We start from the raw sequence: 18730 nt of genomic DNA, 5'->3' as shown, positions 1-18730 counted from the left end.
CTGCCTGCCTCTCTTCCTCCTTTCTTCTTTTTCTTCCTCCACCTCTCCCTCTGTCAGGCTGGCTCTGAGCTTGATATGTTCCTTCCACCTCTGCCTCCCAAGTGTTGGGATTACAGTTGTGCCATCAGCCTGCCTGTCTTTTCCCCTCCTTTGTTCAGACCTTTCTATTTGTTGAGGTTCCCTGTTTTTCACTTGTGTTACATATCTATGTTTGCCCCTTGAAGAGTTTTATCATGGCTGTTGTAAATTTTTTGTTAGATTGTAAGTAAAGAAACCTCTCATTGTTGGCTTGTTTTACTTTTTCACTCAATTTGCTATTTTTTGTAGTTATTCTTTTAACTGGTGTTTTTTTTAAAAAAAAATCTAGGTAGATTCTTACTATAAATTCTAACGTTGCTCATTATTACTCAAGGTTATAGTTACTTTTCTATTGCCATAAAGAGATACCATGACCATGGTGATTTATAAAAGTAAGAGTTTATTGGTATCTACAGTTTCAGAGAGTGCATCCAGGACCAACTTGATAGGGAGCATGGCGGCAGGCAGGCAGGCATAGGACGAGAGCAGTAGCTGAGAGACTACATCTGATTCACAAATAAAGAGCAGAGAGAGAGGGAGAGGCAGAGAAAGAGAATCTGACTGAGAATGCCATAAACTATTGACTTCAAACCTCCAATGATACATCTCTTCCAAGAAGACCACACCTCCTAACTTTCCCAAATTATTCTACCAACTGGGACAAACATGTGAGCATGGAGACAGGGGGCATTCAGACCACCACATCCAGGTATCCTTGAATGAGTTCTCCTAACAGCAGCTTTCTCATCTTTAATATAGGAAAATGATAAGCCCTAGCTCATGGTGGTTGTGGGAGTTGAGTCATGCTAGTGAAATACTAAAACAGTGCTAGTAGTATGTCAGCAGTGTCGCTGTGCACAGTTGTTACATTCAGAAAGTCCCACGTTGTGAGCATCACAGGCAAGATCAGGAACAAAAGATAAGTGGTGGGAGAATGGATTCAGGACCTTTTAAAATAGAGGGTGAGTGTAATGGAATGTAAGGAGCCCCAACAGGTGAGTGTGATGTTTAGTTAAGTCCACAAGCAAAGCTGAGTTCAGAGAAGACACAGACCTAGGGTAGTTCCTTGAAGAAACCCTTATCCATGACAGCAGTGAGCAGTTGAACACTGCACAATGGCAGTGATTGTTTAGAAGGACTGGACTCTGTTTTGGCAGAAGTGTTTAGTTTATCCCAATAGAACAACAATTTAAAGATCCTTAAATGTCGATATCTTAAATTGTTATTTGATTATGTTTTGAGTCATTATATTATTGAAAAGCAACTTGATTTCACAGCATGAAGAAACTGGATTTTGTTTGATCTATATAGTTCCCAGTGTTCAAATCTAAAATCACCCAGACACAGACTACCAATTACACAAATCTGTCTGTGGCTGCCCTTTTTGGTGAACTCTAGGAAGGAATCAACTCAGCTGAGACTTTGGTGTGTAGTATGAAACCACAACTCCTTTGGAGCACTTACACTGAGATGCTGCTGTAAGGATTGACAGCATCTTTATTGCTCCTTTGTATTCCTCTTGGAAATCAGCCTTGTAATTACAGGATGAGAGCCAGGGGCAATAATATAATCCTATAATCCCAATGTTCAGTGGGCAGAGGCAGGTTGGCTGACCCTTGGGGCCAGCCAGGGATATGTAGAGGAATCCTATCTAAAAACAAAACTAAGAAACCTTCAATCTGAAGTAATGATGTTAACATTTTTAACTGCTTTCTCTTTTTATCTTGAATTTATTTATTATTAGTTATATGACAAGTTATACAATGTGTGGTGATTGTATTCATTTCTCTTCAATTTCTCCAAGATCCACTCCCCCATTCCCCACCTTTCTTGTTTCTTGACTTACTGAACTAAGTACATAATTTAGAGTAATAGAATTTAAATTATTTTAAAAAATTATATATAGTGTGTGTGCAGATAGTAATAAAGATGGAGAAATTGTAGCATTTCACTTAATCAAGTTCGAAAATATTTTCTTTTTTTATTGATTTTTTTTTATTGAGCTCTACATTTTTCTCTACCCTCCTCCCTGCCTCTCTCCTCCCCTTCAGCCCTCTCCCAAGGTCCCTAGATTCCCAATTTACTCAGGAGATCTTGTCTTTTTCTGCTTCCCTTGTAGATTAGATCCATGTATGTCTCTCTTAGAGACCTCACTGTTGTCTAGGTTCTCTGGGATTGTGATTTGTAGGCTGGTTTTCTTTGCTTTATGTTTAAAAACCACTTATAAGTGAGTGCATATGATAATTGTTTTTCTGGGTCTGGGTTACCTCACTCAAAAATGAAGTTTTCTAGCTCCAGCCATTTGCCTAAAAAAATTCAGGATGTCATTTTTTTCTGCTGTGTAGTACTCCATTGTGTAAATGTACCACATTCTCCTTATCCATTCTTCAGTTGAGAAACATTTAGGATGTTTCCAGGTTCTGACTATGACAAACAATGCTGCTATGAACATAGTTGAGCACATGTCCTTGTGGCACGATTGAGCATCCTTTGGAAATATACCCAAAAGTGTTATTGCTGGGTCTTGAGGAAGGTTGTTTCTTAATTTTCTGAGAAATTGCCACACTGACAGCCAAAGGGGCTGTACCAGCTTACATTCCCACCAGCAATGCAGGAGTGTTCCCTTTTCCCCACAACCTCTCCAGCATAAGTTGTCATCAGTGTTTTTGATCTCGGACAGTCTTACGAGTGTAAGATGGAATCTCAGCGTTGTTTTGATTTGCATTTCTCTGATGACTAAGGATGTTGAGCATTTCCTTAAGTGTCTTTCAGCCATTTTATATTCCTCTGTTGAGAGTTCTCTGTTTAGGTCTGTACTCCATTTTTTTTATTGGATTATTTGTTCTTTTAATGACCATTTTCTTGAGTTCTTTGTATATTTTGGAGATCAGACCTCTGTCTGATGTGGGTTAGTGAAGATCTTTTCCAATACTGTAAGCTGTCATTTTGTCTTGTTCACCATGTCCTTTGATTTACAGAAGCTTTTCAGTTTCAGGATGCCCCATTTATTAATTGTTTATCTCAGTGTCTGTGCTACTGGGGTTATATTTAGGAAGTGGTCTCCTGCGTTCAATGTACTTCCTACTTTTTCTTGTATAAGGTTCAGTGTAGCTGGCTTTATGTTGAGGTCTTTGGTACATTTGGACTTCAGTTTTGTGCATGGTGATAGATATGGATCTATTTTCATTTTTTCTACATGTTGATATCCTGTTATGCCAGCACCATTTGTTCAATATGCTTTCTTTTTTTCCATTTGATATTTTTTGCTTCTTTGTCAAAAATCAGGTGTTTGAAGGTCTTTAATTTGGGTCCATTGGTCTTCTTGTCTGTTTTTATGCCAATACCAGGCTGTTTTCAGTACTGTAGCTCTGTAGTAGAGTTTGAAGTCAGGGATTGTGATGCCTCTAGAAGTTCTTTTATTGTACAGGATTGTTTTGGCTATCCTGGATATTTTGCTCTTCTCTATGAAGTTGAGTACTGTTCTTTCTAAGTCTGTGAAGAATTTTGCTGGGATTTTGAAGGCGTAAGTCACAAAACAATCCCACACCAGTTTGGAATTATGATTAATAAAAGGGCTATTTATTTAAAGGGAAAACTTGCAGATCACGATCCTAGACAACAGCCCTCTGTGCAACCAGGAAAGGAGTCTAGTAGCCGGAAGCGAGTCCGAAGCAAGAGAGAGAGAGCAGGGCTACCACTGCTTTTTAAAGCGAAAGAGGCCACACCCAAGTGGGCTGATATCTTAAAGGCTATTGACTGAAGGAGTGGAAGGAACTCCCGCAGCAGGACTTTAATGGGCATTGCATTGAATCTGTAAATGGCTTTTGGTAAGATTGCCATTTTTACTGTGTTAATTCTACCTACCCAAGAGCATGGCAGATCTTTCCACTTTCTGGTGTCTTCTTCAATTTTTTTCTTTAAAGATTTAAAGTTCTTGTCATACAAGTCTTCCACTTGTTTGGTTAGAGTTACTCCAAGATACTTTATGCTATTTCTGGCCATTGTGAAGGGTGATGTTTCTCTGATTTCTTTATGACCATTTTATCATCTGAGTACAGGAGGGCTACTGATTTTTTTGAGTTAATCTTGTATCCTGCTACATTACTGAAAGTGTTTATGAGTTGTAGAAGTTCCTTGGTAGAATTTTTGGGATCACTTATGTAAACTATCATCAGCAGATAGTGAGAGTTTGACTTCTTCTTTTCCAATTTGTATCCCCTTTATCTCCTTTTGGTGTCTTCTTGCTCTAGCTAGGACCTCAAGAACTATATTGAATAGATGTGGAGAGAGTGAAAAACCTTGTCCTGTTCCTGATTTCAGTGAGATCACTGTGAGTTTCTCTCCATTTAGTTTGATGTTGGTTGTTGGCTTGCTGTATTATTTCCTTTATTATGTTTAGGTATGTTCCGTGTATCCCTGCTCTCTCCAAGACCTTTATCATGAAGGGATGTCGTATTTTGTCAAAAGGTGTTTCTGCATCTAATGAGATGATCATGTGGTTTTTATTTTTCAGCTTATTTATATGGTGGATTATGTTGACAGATTTTCGTATGTTGAACCATCCCTGCATCTCTGGGATGAAGCTGACTTGATCATGGTGGATGATGGTTCTGATGTATTCTTGGATTTAGTTTGCCAGTATTTTATTTAGTATTTTTGCATCAATGTTCATTGTTGTAATAGGAGCGGCTGACTGCATCCTCGCCACCCAGCTAGTTTATACCCAAAATAACCACATGGAAATTGTATTAATTAAACACTGCCTGGCCCATTATCTCCGGCTAATTCTCACATATTGATCTAACCCATTTCTAATAATCTGTATCTCCACTTGACTGTGGCTTACCGGCATGAGTCTAATCAGTGTCCATCTTGGAGAGGAGAGCCATGACATCTGCCACATTGCCTTCTTCCTCTCAGCATTCTGTTCTGTCTACCCTGCCCACTTAATTTTCTGCCCTATTGAAAGGCCAAGGCAGTCTCTTTATTTAACCAATGAAAATAACACAGAAGACCCTCCTACACCAGTTCATGAGTAAGATAGGTCTGTTGTTCTCTTTCTTAGAAATGTCTTTATGTGGTTTGGGTATTGGTAATCTGTAGCCTCATAAAAAGAGTTTGGCAATGTTCCTTCTGTTTCTATTATGTGGAACAACTTGAGGAGTATTGGTATTAGTTCTTCTTTGAAAATTTTTTAGAATTCTGAGCTGAAACCATCTTGTTCAGTCCTGCTCTTAGCTGCTTTATTTTGAATGAGAAAAATCTACTGCTGCCAAGAATTCCTTCCTAATCTTTACATCAGTTTGAAATGGCGATCCTGCCTTCAGGAATCTCAGAATGAAACTGAAAATATTTTCATAATGTCAATTGAAGTGTGATAAACTGCATGTGCAGGCACACTTTGATCCCTTTGACACGTTTATAATCCTGTGAGGTGACCGTTTCTACCTGCCAACATATCCTCATGCCTTCTGTAGTCTGTCGTTCTTGCCAGCTCCACTCCCAGGCAACCACTGACCTGCCCTCCACCACTGTTAATAAAGGCAACGTTCTTCAAGTATAATATCGAGTCCAGAGTAGGAAATAAGGCACTTTCAGATATTTCTGTGGGAATGTGAAGTGAGTACAATTTTTTATTGGGAGGACACTTCAGTAATGTAAAATAAAAAAGAATCTGAAGTGCATAGCCTTTGAGTTAGAATTCTACTTCCACTGAAAGGAAACAAATGTTCATGTGAACAAGGATTTAACTGCAAGAATGCTCATCATTATGTTTATAGTTGCCAAAATTAGAAACAATTGAACGCGTAGCAGTGTGGATTCCTTTCATGCAGTACTGGGAAGAGCTCCACCACCAGGCTGTTCCTGCCTAATCCTGGAGCTGCTTTAAGAACAACAGTTCTTAGAACCAAAATGCCATGCTTTTAATACTAGGACAGAAGTGTTCTTTTTAGACAACAAAATTCTTGTAATGGTCTTTGATTTGATTTCTTTTGAAGTTACAACAAGTAAAATGTATGTAGATGAAAACGACTAAAATCATCTTTGTTTTGTCTTATATTTGTCTTCTGCTGGCTGTGGAGATTTTGCTGTATTTTCTCCGGTTCCTTTTTTCTTCACATTTTTGAATCAATTTTTTTAATTGAAAAATACTAACACTTATTAATACAGAACTTGAAAATTAACCCAAAGGTATAAAGAGCCCTATAAAACTGAGTAGATATTTTAAGCTGGTTTAGTTGTGTGAAAGCACAAAGCTTTGTTGTGCTGTCAGAATAGGGATCCAGGAACCCTGCCTTCGCCCTTGCAGCTTTCACTCTCTCTGGATCTGGTGGTGAGACACTGTCGGAGGGTTCTTGCAGCACAGACTCTCCAGGCCGTTACCATGTCCGTGCTGTGCATCTGCCCTAGTTCTCTCCTCACTCCTGTACCTGAGATCTATTTTCATTTTCTTGCCCTAACCAGTTGTCAATGACTTCCAGCCAGACAGAATCATTGGCACAGTGCCCAGAACCACACCCCTTGGAATTGAAGTTAGGAGCAGTGAGGGAGTGGAAGAAAATGTGTGGACATGTGTGTATAGTCCTCAGCCTGAACAATAGGAATGTGCATCTGGAGTATAGGCTCTTCATAAAGAATATGGTAGGAGTCAAAAGGACTTCCTGTGTCATCTGAAAATGTTCAGACACTGTAGTGTCAGTGATGGTAAACCAGTGCATGATCAAAGCAAGAGAATCTAGACTGTGAAGCCCTGGACCCTTTTTATCTCCACAAACATACCAACTTGCAAGAGTACATACATGGGCATATTCCGTTGATGAAAAATCTGGAACTAGCAAAGAGGCTCCTGAACCCCAGGCAAGCAGAAAACAGCCATGTGACACTACTTATACCAAAAGTGGTAGGGCAAAATTAAATATCTTTGTGCTATATTCCTAGCCTGTGGCATTGTTCTTAGAACTGAGGCAACCCTCATACCAGATCCAAGATTCTTCCTAAGAAGAGAAAAAGATGATCACGTGCCATTACTTCAGCTCTTCTTTTTTTTTTTTTTTTTTTTTTTTTGGTTTTTCGAGACAGGGTTTCTCTGTGGCTTTGGAGCCTGTCCTGGAACTAGCTCTGTAGACCAGGCTGGTCTCGAACTCACAGAGATCCGCCTGCCTCTGCCTCCCGAGTGCTGGGATTAAAGGCGTGCGCCACCATCGCCCGGCTACTTCAGCTCTTCTGAGGTCCATTCAGATGTTTGATTTCTGTTTAGCCTGTCTGAGAATGCTAGTGGGTGTGGCATACTCAGCCACCCAGGGCCATTGAGAAGAGAGAACGGTAAAGGTTGTAATAGCCACTTTTCCTAACCTAACCCAGAACTAACAGTTAAAAAGCGTTCATGTCTGGAAAGATGACTCGGTGGTTTAAAGTATTTAATACTCTTGTGGAAGACCTGAGTTAGGGTCCCAGTACCCACATCAGGTGGCTCACAACTGCCTGTAACTGCAGTTCTAGGGATCCAACACCCTCTCTGGTCTCCTTACAAATACGTAAGTATAATTTAAAATAAAAGAAAAAGGATTTATGATTCAAGATGGCAGCAGCTATACCTGTGGGACCTTCCAGCAGCTCTAGGGAGTCTGCTGTGCTGCCGCCTGAGGTCATGTTGGTGTCGTGGCCCATCCTGCTGCTGGAGGTCATTTTGGAATCCATGTTCCATGGTGTCACTGGGACCATGTTGAGGTTTGTCTCTGAAAATATTTGAACTGAAGCTGTCTTCATTTTGTCTTCTTTGCCTCAGTGTTTGGTGGTGTTTTCCCTTTTAAATAAGGTACAAGATCTTGAGCTTCAGGGTGAAGACGGTGCTCATTCCCAGTCCTCCCATTAATGGGCAGTTTCTCGTTCCTTTTTCACTGTAGCAAAGGAAGCCATTGACTTAATAATGCTATAAAGTGTTTCTCTTTTCATTAGTTTAAGTATATTAACACCGTGCCTTTATTTTATTCATAGCTCCAAAAGGAATTCTTCATCTTTCTCCTGATGTTTATCAAGAGATGGAAGCCAGCCGCCACAGAGTGACCTCTGGCACGACTCTAGGCTACCTGTCACCCAAAGATATGAACCAACCTTCAAGTTCTTTCTTCAGCATGTCTCCCTCATCGGCTAGTTCAGCCACAGTTGCCAGGGAACTCCTTATGAGTGGAACATCTCCTACAGCTGAAGCCATAGGTTTAAAAGGAAGTTCTCCTACTCCCCCTTGTTCTCCAGTACAGCCTTCAAAACAACTGGAATATTTAGCAAGGATTCAAGGCTTTCAGGTATGATTGAAAAGAAAAAAACAAGAGAAAGTAAAGCAACCCATTAGCCCCAATCCTTCATCTCTGTCCATCAGAAGGCTCATTTTTGCCTGCTAATGTGGCTTCCATGTCACTTGCATTGTAAATTATTTAGGAACACAGAAAACAGAAGAAAGAGAGCCACAGCACATACCTTGCTTTCTCTCACTTCTGTCTAGTAATTCTCTTGCTGCCTGACTCTCTTCCATATTCATATTCACATTTATACTCTCATTCACTGTCTCCCTCTCCCTCACTTCCTTTCTTCCTTCTCTCCCTCTCCTCTTCTCCTCTCCCTCCATCCCTCCATCCCAGCCTTCCTCTTCTATCCTGTCCTCCAGTTAAAAAGCTGCAGTTCCATCCAGTCGATTGGCAGTTAGATTTCAGCACATAACTTTCAAGGCACCTACCAGCCACCACACATGAGCTTCCCTTCCCATGGTTATCAGTTCTTTTAAAAGCTCTCATAAATATAAAGGAGTTGGTTTTGTAGGGTATTTTCCCCAAAAAGGGACACAGAATAAATAAGAGGAGAAGCTTCGTTCCAAATCCATTCACACAGTTGAGCTGTGTGCTGGCTGAGCTCACCACATACAGCTGTGGTGCTTCTGCACCTCCTGGCTCAGCACAGGACCCAGGACAGCAGACGCTCGGTGTTATACCTCAGACAGCTAGACGGCATTGTTTGCTGTGTCTGTCTTCTTACTTTGTTTCCCAAAAACAAAGTTCTGCCTTGAGACATGGGGTATTGGTGTTTTACATCATTTCCCCTCTTTTTACAATTATGGTTGAGTTTTCTGCGATGATTTGAATTAAAGGCAGTTTTAAATTTACCTTCCTACAGTAAGTGATAATGCAGGTACATTTTTAAGGTTCAGCATCCTTGAAGCATATTACCTTAGGATTCATTAAACGTGGGACTGACCGTCATGGAATGCTTTCTAGTTGTTTGAGGTATAATAATGACTTCAGCTGTACTGGATCATGTGCTGATTTGGGAATGAAGCTTCTCCTCTATTCTTTGTTCCCTTTTGTGGGAAAAATACCCCATAAAACCAACACTCCTTTATGAGAGCTTTTAAAAGAATTGTTACTGTGGAAGGGAAGCTCGTGTGCTGGCTGGTAGTTGCCTTGAAGCTGTGCACTGAAATCCAGCTGCCAGCCTGCTGGATGGAGCTACAGCTCGCCTCCGTGTGAGAAGCTACGACTCCCTACCTTTCACTGTTTTCCACCTCCATCTAATCTTCCCCTCAAGACCAAAACCTGTACTTTCTTGTAGAAATGTTCTAGAAGATCTGTATTGTGCAGAACGATCATGTGCTATGAACGTCTCACGGGGTCGTTATACAGTGAGAAAGAAGATCATGTGTTGGGAGTATTTCGCATGTTTGGTTTGGTTTTCTTACTTCACAGATCCCTTCTGAGTCCTTAAACTCTATCGCCAGGTAGTTGCTAGTGTTTTTAAATCAGATTATTAATATGAGGTTGAAGAAGATGTTACCAATGATTGACTCTGTCATCTGAAATTTAAATGCTGAATTTCGAGTTATAATTTTAGAATTTGTTGTTTACCTTAAGAATTACAATAAATCGCTGTTTAAACAAAAGACTTTGATTCATATAGTTAAAGTAATAGAATGATATTAGTTCTACCAATAATCTACATAAGATAATTTAAAATAAACTGTGCTGCAAAGAAAATCATTTATAAATGTAGTCCTTGAGAGATGTCTGCGAGTGACGCTCCACTTCTGTACACACAGCACAAGTTTCATTCAGCACTGGGGTGAGTTTTCCTTCGTTCAATAACGACAGATAGAATTTTGCTGCCAGAAGAACTGAAGTTTTTTTAAGTTCTTTCTGCATTAGTTCTTGGCAATGATAATGGTTATAATTTTATCCTATCTTCACTTTAGCCAACATGCAGTCTGCTACCCCCATGGCTGGGCTGGATGTTTAGGCCGCTCTTAAAAGCTTGTGCTGAGGTAATATGCTCTTATTTATGGGCAGGTTAAACATTTGCAGATCTGTGTACCATGGTTTTTACATATTGACGACTCTAAGCAGATGTCTAACTATCACTGTGCTTCTTCACTGGGATGGGCTGGTGCTGATGGAAAGTGTGCTGCCGGTGGTCCCAGTTCGCAGCCGCAGCCAGCAGCCACTCTGGGAGTGGACTCCAGGCTGTCACACGTATTCCCATCATGCCACTGTGGAAGGTTCTTTGTGGTTAAGAGTATTAAAGCATATTTCTTTTCTGGGTAATTTTCTCAGGTAGAAAATCATACAGAATTTTTGTTTCTTACATGATCTAATTAGACTGTAGCTAGAAATTTTAAGACCAGTTTATTAGAGATTGTATGTCCTTCTGTTACCTTTATTTCTGGAATTTGAAAAACAATAAATGATTTTGTTTGTTTCTAGGTCAGTAACATTTCATTTCATTTCACACTGAGCAGTTGTCATTCTGTAAGAATGTTGCGCAGATTCTTCTTGGGCTTTCCTTTGTCCATTGCAAACTGACTGAAGACTAATGAAGTTATGCTATGTGTTAGTTGTATTGTGTTGCCAGGTAAAAATACTTGAGTCTTAAAAAAGTTGCTTTAATTTTATTTTATTTTCACTTCCCAGTCTTTAATTGAAATTTGCAGATGACGGAAGGCTGGTTTGCCAAGGCAAATGCAGGTGTCATGTGCACACCCTTCTGTCTGACCCACTAAAGTAACAGAATCAGTACACAGTGCACACTCACAACAAACTGATGCCCCAGAGCCGAGTGAGACTGACACGCACGTTCCTACTCACCCCTTTGTTCTCAGTAACTCCCACCCAAGAGTTTACATTTTATTCCGGGTGTGTGCACCAGCGGGGTCAGATCCTCTGGAGCTGGGTCACAGGTGGGTGCTGGGAACTGGACTCAAGTCCTTTACAAGAGCAATCTGCTCTCAGCTGCTGAGCCATCTTTCTAGCTCCTACCACCAAAATATTTTTAGTATCTTAGAAATATGTCTTTTGAACCTTTTCATAAATGAGTATTTTTCTCTGAAGTTTTATTGAGTATATTTTAATTACATTTTAAAACTCTGAGCATTCGTTCTGATATATCATTTTTAGAAAAATATGTCACTGGTTTGTGAACCCCAGATGTTGTCTAACATAATTAGTCTGCATCTATAACTCTGCACATTTGAGAAAAAAGTCAACATTATAAGTAAGTCCTAGTGTTGCAGGGTTTCTTGTAAACCTTGCTAGTCTTTAGTTCCAGTGCCACACAGCTTCAGAGTTATTCAGTATTGTAAGGAAACCATGACAAAAATGACTGGAACACTTTGACCTTCCTTTCTGGACTCACATTACTAGTAAATAATAGAATGATCAATTTATTGTTTAAAGGAGACATTAAGAAAATTTAATTTGAAATGAAAATGAATAATTTTTGTAGATTTTTTTCTTACATGCATTTAATTGCAGTTTGTTCTTCTCTGAAACTGGATCAATAGTCACTGAATGGTATAATTTGTGATTCCTTTAAGATAAAATATTTTATTCCTCATATTAGTGATATAAGAAAGCACTTAATTGGTATTTCAGTTAAACTATTTTAGTTTATTTTTCAAAATGTGAGTTTTAGATAGTGACGTCATCCCTAGCAAAAGGAGAATATGGACTCAAAGAGGGAAGTTCTTCTTCAGATAAAACTTACACTAATACATTTCATCCGCCTTCTCTTGAGAAGTTAGCTGCTCAGAGTTCACTGTGGTGGTCCAAGCTTTTCAGTGTTTACTTGTGTTTGGTGTGACATTAATGCAGATCGCACTGTGGTGGGGACACGGACAGGTGGAAGAGAGTAGGCTCTTTCTTCCCTTGTCGTCTCCACACTGGATGTTTATATATTGAGTGGCTGTTTACAGTGGGGTACTCTTGTTGGTGGTGGTGGAGGTGTTTGTTTTTTTTTAAAATGGGGTACGTGTTTCTAAATGGACAATAAAGGACAATTTTGCAACTAGAATATGGAGAAAGAAGCCATTCCTCTACACTCCACATAGCATTGTACCCGCCATTTTACATCCCCCATTTCACATTCTCCTTGAAACATGACCTTTACTGTGCTACATCTGAGCTCAGACTCTCATCTAAGCTATGATGCAGATCACAGTATAGAGCAGCAAGAAGGACACACGTGTGGTTTCGGTCTGGGCTTAGCATGTGCTGCTGTGGTTTCCAGTTATGCTTGAAAGCACCTCTTGGGTTTAACATCAGCTACTTTTCAAAGACTTGAAAAATTAGGTTTGTATTTAGTCTTCCTGCAGTGATCTTGAAACTCAAGGGTATTCTTTAGGCAACTCAAGTTCATGCAATTTGACTTACTGTGTTAGATATTGTTACACTTTACACTGGGCTAGACCCCCTGAAGTTTGCAAACTACACATCATATAACTATTATAAAAAGGGGTTATAGAACACTTCCATTGCAGAATCCCAAATCATATCACTTTACTGAAAGATAAAAGACTGTAAAGAAAAATTCCATGTTTGAAGAAAGAAATACTGGTATATATAAGAAAACATACTTTGATGAGAACAGGTAGACAGGTAAGAAACAAGGTCTTGAGTAAAGAGTCCTTAGTTTTCCACTACACTGTTCAAAACTGACCCTATTCTAAATAGTTGTAATATATACATTAAACAGTACCAATTGTATAAACTTTGAGAGTAAAGGATGACATGCTACATTTTCCCACATAAAAACATAAGCCTAGTGTTTTAGAACTCTAAAGGTAAAGATGCTCATCTTGAGCCTTTCTGCAACAGCATGGACATAGTAGTTTCAAAAGAAATCTAGTCTGCAAGTAAGGTAGAGTCACTCCATTCCAGGAACTTCCTCAGTATCCACCTGAAACAAGTGACCAGTGCAGGAGAAAAAAAAATCTGTAATCTTGTGTCCTTCCTAAGTCAAATAGTCTGTGACCTGTTTTGTTTGTCAGAAGATATTTCAACTCAACATGAAGACTTTTCTATTTGGAATTCTTTGAAGATAAAATATCTGAAAGAAAATTTGTTTTTTATTTTAATGTGGATTATATTTCTTTTTAGTAGAACGATTGGCGATGCTGTGGATTTTTTTTTCTACTCTTGACATATTTTTTTACCCGTTGTAGGGCTTACAGTTGTGTCATGTTGAATGATCCCAGTGTTGCCCTTTTTTCCAACATTCAGTGCTGTCTATAAAGATACCTAAATTTCCATATAGGTTACTTTCTCCTTGCACCAGGAAGCTCTTTAATTTCATTGCATCGATTGACTGGCTGGTTGGTTGGCTGCCTGGTTGGTTGGTTGGTTGGTTTGTTGGTTGGTTGGCTGGCTGGTTGGTTGGTTGATTGGATAGTTGGTTGATTGACTGGTTAGTTGGTTGGTTGATTGGTTGACTGGTTGGTTGATTGACTGGTTGGTTGGTTGGTTGGTTGGTTGGTTGGTTGGTTGGTTGGTTGGTTGTTGAGGGTGGGCTTTATGTGTGTATGATTGTGTGTGCATGTGGAGGTCGGAAGAGTCTCCATTCTCTCCTTCTAGAATGGGAATTCCAGGGATTGAATTCAGGTCATCAAGCTTGACTGAAGGTGGCTTTACCATCTCACCAGCCTCCACAAAAGAAAGGAAACACTCTGAAATAATGAGTATAAATGATTGTTCAAACTCAAAAACCCCTCAAACACATGGGGGTGTGTCCCTATTTAAGAGACACAAGGATAAACAAGGGAAGGAAACTGATATTTATGGATTGGCTTATAGTATACATTGATATAGATATTATGTACATTATTATGTCAAAAGTACCTGACACATTTGTGCTTGCAAATCTTTTGCTGCTCACTATTTTTTTTTAATTGCAAGGCATAATAGTTGTATGGTGTTTGAAGACCGGCCCCTGTAGTAGGGCTAGTGTGTGGTGCTAGCCTGTGGTCTATGAATACGAGTTTGTTTTAACCAGAAGCCAATAACGAATAGCTGTATTTCTGGCCTTAACTTTGTACCACTGGTCTGAGCCATCTAAAAATTTTGACTGTTTTGAGCTGAAAGGAAATTTGGGTTTTGTTCTAAAATAAGTGATAGTGCACACCTTTGATCCCAGCACTCGGGAGGCAGAGGCAGGAGGATCTCTGCGAGTTTGAGGCCAGTCTGGTCTACAGAGTGAGTTCCAGGACAGCCAAGGCTACACAGAGAGACCCTGTCTCAAGCAAAACAAAACAAAAATTACATATATTTAAGGATATAGAAATTAAATATAATAAGTTACTATCCTAATTGTGCTTATATTTTAAAACTTGGCATATTTTAAGTTCTAGAAATTCTACCACCTTGATATGGCCATGGCCACATCAGCAAAAGATTTAGGAATAATGAGATGACCTATTGGGTAAAGATACTTGCCACCAAGACTGACAGCCTGAGATCAATCCTGAGGACCCACAGGGTGGAAGGAGACAGCCAACTCCTGCAGCTTGTCTTCATCCTCCACATACATTGTCGTGATGGCACACAAATGTTAAATAAATAATATAACAAAAATACTTAACTATCAGAAAAACATAACTATGTGTGCTACTATCCTATTTAAATATAAGCAAAATCTTGAACCAATTTTATTGATTGGAATATTTTGGAAAACAAAGACTCCTGGAAAATGTTACTAAGCTCACAGTTTGAACTTTCACTGTGAGTAAAGAGGTAGTAGATAATATTGACAAACTTGTCCCTTCCTTTAGTTTGTATGTGAAGAACCAGATGGATACAAGCTTAATCAGACTATAAAATTTTATCTCACTGTATGCTGGAAACTGGTGGAGCAAAGGACAGGAAACAAGCCCTTGTTTAGACACTGAGCAAATAAAGCATTGAGTACAGAAGTGATGGTTAAAGTGGGGACTGATGGGTAAGTCAGACCAATACAGAAAGCTAAGAACCGCTGTTACAGAGAAGCAGCTTCAGGCAGAAGAGGCAAAGTATTGAAGACATAAGTGGACTTTGTGGACGTTTGTGGGTGTGGCTAGTGGGGAACCTGAAATGCCATGTATGTTTCATTGGGAGTTCACTATAGGCAGACTTTGAGTACAAATATGATTGATGTGCAGAAAGATCATTCTATATATATCATAAGTGAAGGCAAACAGGCAAAAAGACCTGTTGAGGTCTTTTTATACAAATGTAAGAAAAATGGCAAAGTTTGAATTATAATAGGGCCAGCAAGCATAACAGAATGAGGTTATAATACAGTCATCTCAGATGTAACTGAGACCACTCAGCAGTCTTGTGTCGACTTCAAAGCAATGTTGTGTTGTTAACATTTAAGTGTGACCATTTGATGGTATTATGAGTGTGAAGTGCGGCAGGCAAGGTTTTTCCTTCACTGTGGATAAAATGGAAAAGCTCAGCGGAAGTGGGAGTCTAATTTTTATACCTATGAAACTTTGGCTGCCTGTGGGATGTTAAGTGCAGTTGTCCACCTCGATGGGAGGTAGCAGATGGAACACACAGATCTGAGTCATCGCTATATACATGGGACTGGGTCCGTGGACACAAATAGAGTTAGCTATGGAGAGTGGCCAAGTCCTGGCGGATTGCTCTGACATGCAAGAGATCCATTTGGTCATTGCTGTAACCAGTACATTTTGAGCCCCTACCACCAGGACAGACCAGACCAACCAGCAGAGCATGTGACGCTGAGCATATGGCACAAACACAGCAGTCAGAGAACAGGAGTCTGGAGCATGCAGAGAGGAAGGAAATCGCTTAGGTATGTCTGTAGGGTCAGCATTGCAGCCGCGATGCATCATTCGGAACTAGAGAACAGGAGTCTGGAGCGTGCAGAGAGGGAGGAAATCGCTTAGGCATGTCTGCAGGGTCAGCATTACGGCCGCGATGCATCATTCGGAACTAGAGAACAGGAGTCTGGAGCATGCAGAGAGGAAGGAAATCGCTTAGGTATGTCTGTAGGGTCAGCATTGCAGCCGCGATGCATCATTCGGAACTAGAGAACAGGAGTCTGGAGCGTGCAGAGAGGGAGGAAATCGCTTAGGCATGTCTGCAGGGTCAGCATTACGGCCGCGATGCATCATTCGGAACTGTGGCAGGTGTAATACTGACACTGGGCTCCGGTTGTGATCACCTTAGCTGTACTTTTTAATGTTTTCACCAACACTGTCGAGAAATAGTTTACAGACTGTAAAATGTATTCATTTTAGTTGTAGTCTGCCTCCCTTCTAAAATGTCTCCGACCATGTAACTGCTGCTCTCACGACTGTGAAGTGTGTGCTTGTGCCTCATTGCCTCCCCAGCTCTGGACAGCTGTGGGATCCTTTGTGGCACTGAGGGTGTCTGCTTTTGTATGGATGGATTCAAGCTTTTGTTCTTGAGATTCATCCTTGTCTTGTGAGTTGACACTTTGTTCCTGTTTGTTGCTAACACTAGCCCATTGTATACCAAAAACCATCTCTCAGTTTACATAGCCCATTGGATGGCTGTATACCAAAAACTGTCTCTCAGTTTACATGTTGATGGACATTTGGGTTGTTACAAGTTTGGCACTATTATGAATAATAGATTTCTGAACATTTATATGCAAAAGTTTATCCAATTTCTGTTTCCCCTTGGGAAAACAGCCTCGAGTGGAATTGCTGGCTCATACGGTCAGTGTACATGTACTTTTTATTCAGTGTTGTGTCTCGTACCAGTGTGAGGCCTGCTGCTCCTATGTTCAGTCTTTCTAACCCTACTTATTCTATTGGGTGTGGTGGTGTGCCTCTGACGTTCTAGCTGTAGTCCACTGTCACTTAACCAAGTCTTTTTTTTAATTTTTATTTATTTATTTTTATTTATTTATTAAAGATTTCTGCCTCCTCCCCTCCACCGCCTCCCATATCCCTCCCCCTCCACCAATCAAGTCCCCCTCCCTCATCAGCCCGAAGAGCAGTCCGGGTTCCCTGCCTTTTGGGAAGTCCAAGGACTTCCTATCTCCTTCCAGGTCTAGTAAGGTGAGCATCCAAACTGCCTAGGCTCCTACAAAGCCAGTACGTGCAGTAGGATCAAAACCCAGTGTCATTGATCTTGACTTCTCAGCAGTCCTCATTGTCTGCTATGTTCAGCGAGTCCGGTTTTATCCCATGCTTTTTCAGACCCAGTCAAGCTGGCCTTGTTGAGTTCCCTATAGATCATCCCCAATGTCTCAGTATGTGGGTGCACCCCTCGCGGTCCTGAGTTCCTTGCTCGTGCTCTCTCTCCTTCTGCTCCTGATTTGGACCTTGGAATTTCAGTCCGGTGTTCCAATTTGGGTCTCTGTCTCTGTCTGCTTTCATTGCCCGATGAAGGTTAATCTCCAGGAGGATGACTATACGTCTTTCTTTGGGTTCACCTTTTTATTTAGCTTCTCTAGGATCACGAATTATAGCCTCAATGTCCTTTATTTATGGCTAGAAACCAAATATGAGTGAGTACATCCCATGTTCCTCTTTTTGGGTCTGGCTTACCTCACTCAGGATAGTGTTTTCTATTTCCGTCCATTTGCATGCAAAATTCAAGAAGTCATTGTTTTTACTGAGCTGAGTAGTACTCTAATATGTATATATTCCATACTTTCTTCATCCATTCTTCCGTTGAAGGGCATCTAGGTTGTTTCCAGGTTCTGGCTATTACAAACAATGCTGCTATGAACATAGTTGAGCATATACTTTTGTTGTATGATAGGGCATCTCTTGGGTATATTCCCAAGAGTGGTATTGCTGGGTCCAGGGGTAGGTTGATCCCGAATTTCCTGAGAAACCACCACACTGCTTTCCAGAGTGGTTGCACAAGTTTGCATTCCCACCAGCAATGGATGAGGGTACCCCTTTCTCCACAACCTCTCCAGCAAAGGCTATCATTGGTGTTTTTGATTTTAACCATTCTGGCAGGTGTAAGATGGTATCTTAAAGTTGTCTTGATTTGCATTTCCCTGATCGCTAAGGAAGTTGAGCATGACCTTAAGTGTCTTTTGGCCATTTGAAGTTCTTCTGTTGAGAATTTTCTGTTCAGCTCAGTGCCCCATTTTATAATTGGGTTGATTAGTTTTTTACAGTCTAGTTTCTTGAGTTCTTTATATATTTTGGAAATCAGACCTTTGTCAGTTGCAGGGTTGGTGAAGATCTTCTCCCAGTCAGTGGGTTGCCTTTTTGTCTTAGAGGACACCAGAAAATGGAAGGATCTCCTTTGCTCTTGGATTGGGAGGATCAACATAGTAAAAATGGCAATTCTACCAAAAGCAATCTATAGATTCAATTCTATCCTCATCAAAATCCCATCAA

At 40.3% G+C, this 18730-nt stretch overlaps 1 protein-coding gene across 11 annotated transcripts in view; it reads left to right on the top strand.

The window, feature by feature from the left end:
* Window positions 1-18730, top strand: part of Stau2 (staufen double-stranded RNA binding protein 2) — a 332068-nt gene that overhangs the window by 195788 nt on the left and 117550 nt on the right. For 10 of the 11 annotated variants that reach the window (XM_075971430.1, XM_075971425.1, XM_075971427.1 and 7 more), the window contains one exon: window positions 8074-8381. In XM_075971430.1, coding sequence (XP_075827545.1) covers window positions 8074-8381 — 308 coding nt within the window. Of the gene's footprint in view, window positions 1-8073; window positions 8382-9678; window positions 10101-18730 lie in introns of those variants that run through there. The other variant, XM_075971428.1, reaches the window with a different exon arrangement.

This window comes from Microtus pennsylvanicus, chromosome 5, assembly GCF_037038515.1.
Source record: "Microtus pennsylvanicus isolate mMicPen1 chromosome 5, mMicPen1.hap1, whole genome shotgun sequence".
Classification (NCBI taxonomy): Eukaryota; Metazoa; Chordata; class Mammalia; order Rodentia; family Cricetidae; genus Microtus; species Microtus pennsylvanicus.
The sequence above is the reverse complement of the archived record's forward strand: the minus strand, read 5'-3'. Positions and strand labels throughout refer to the sequence as shown.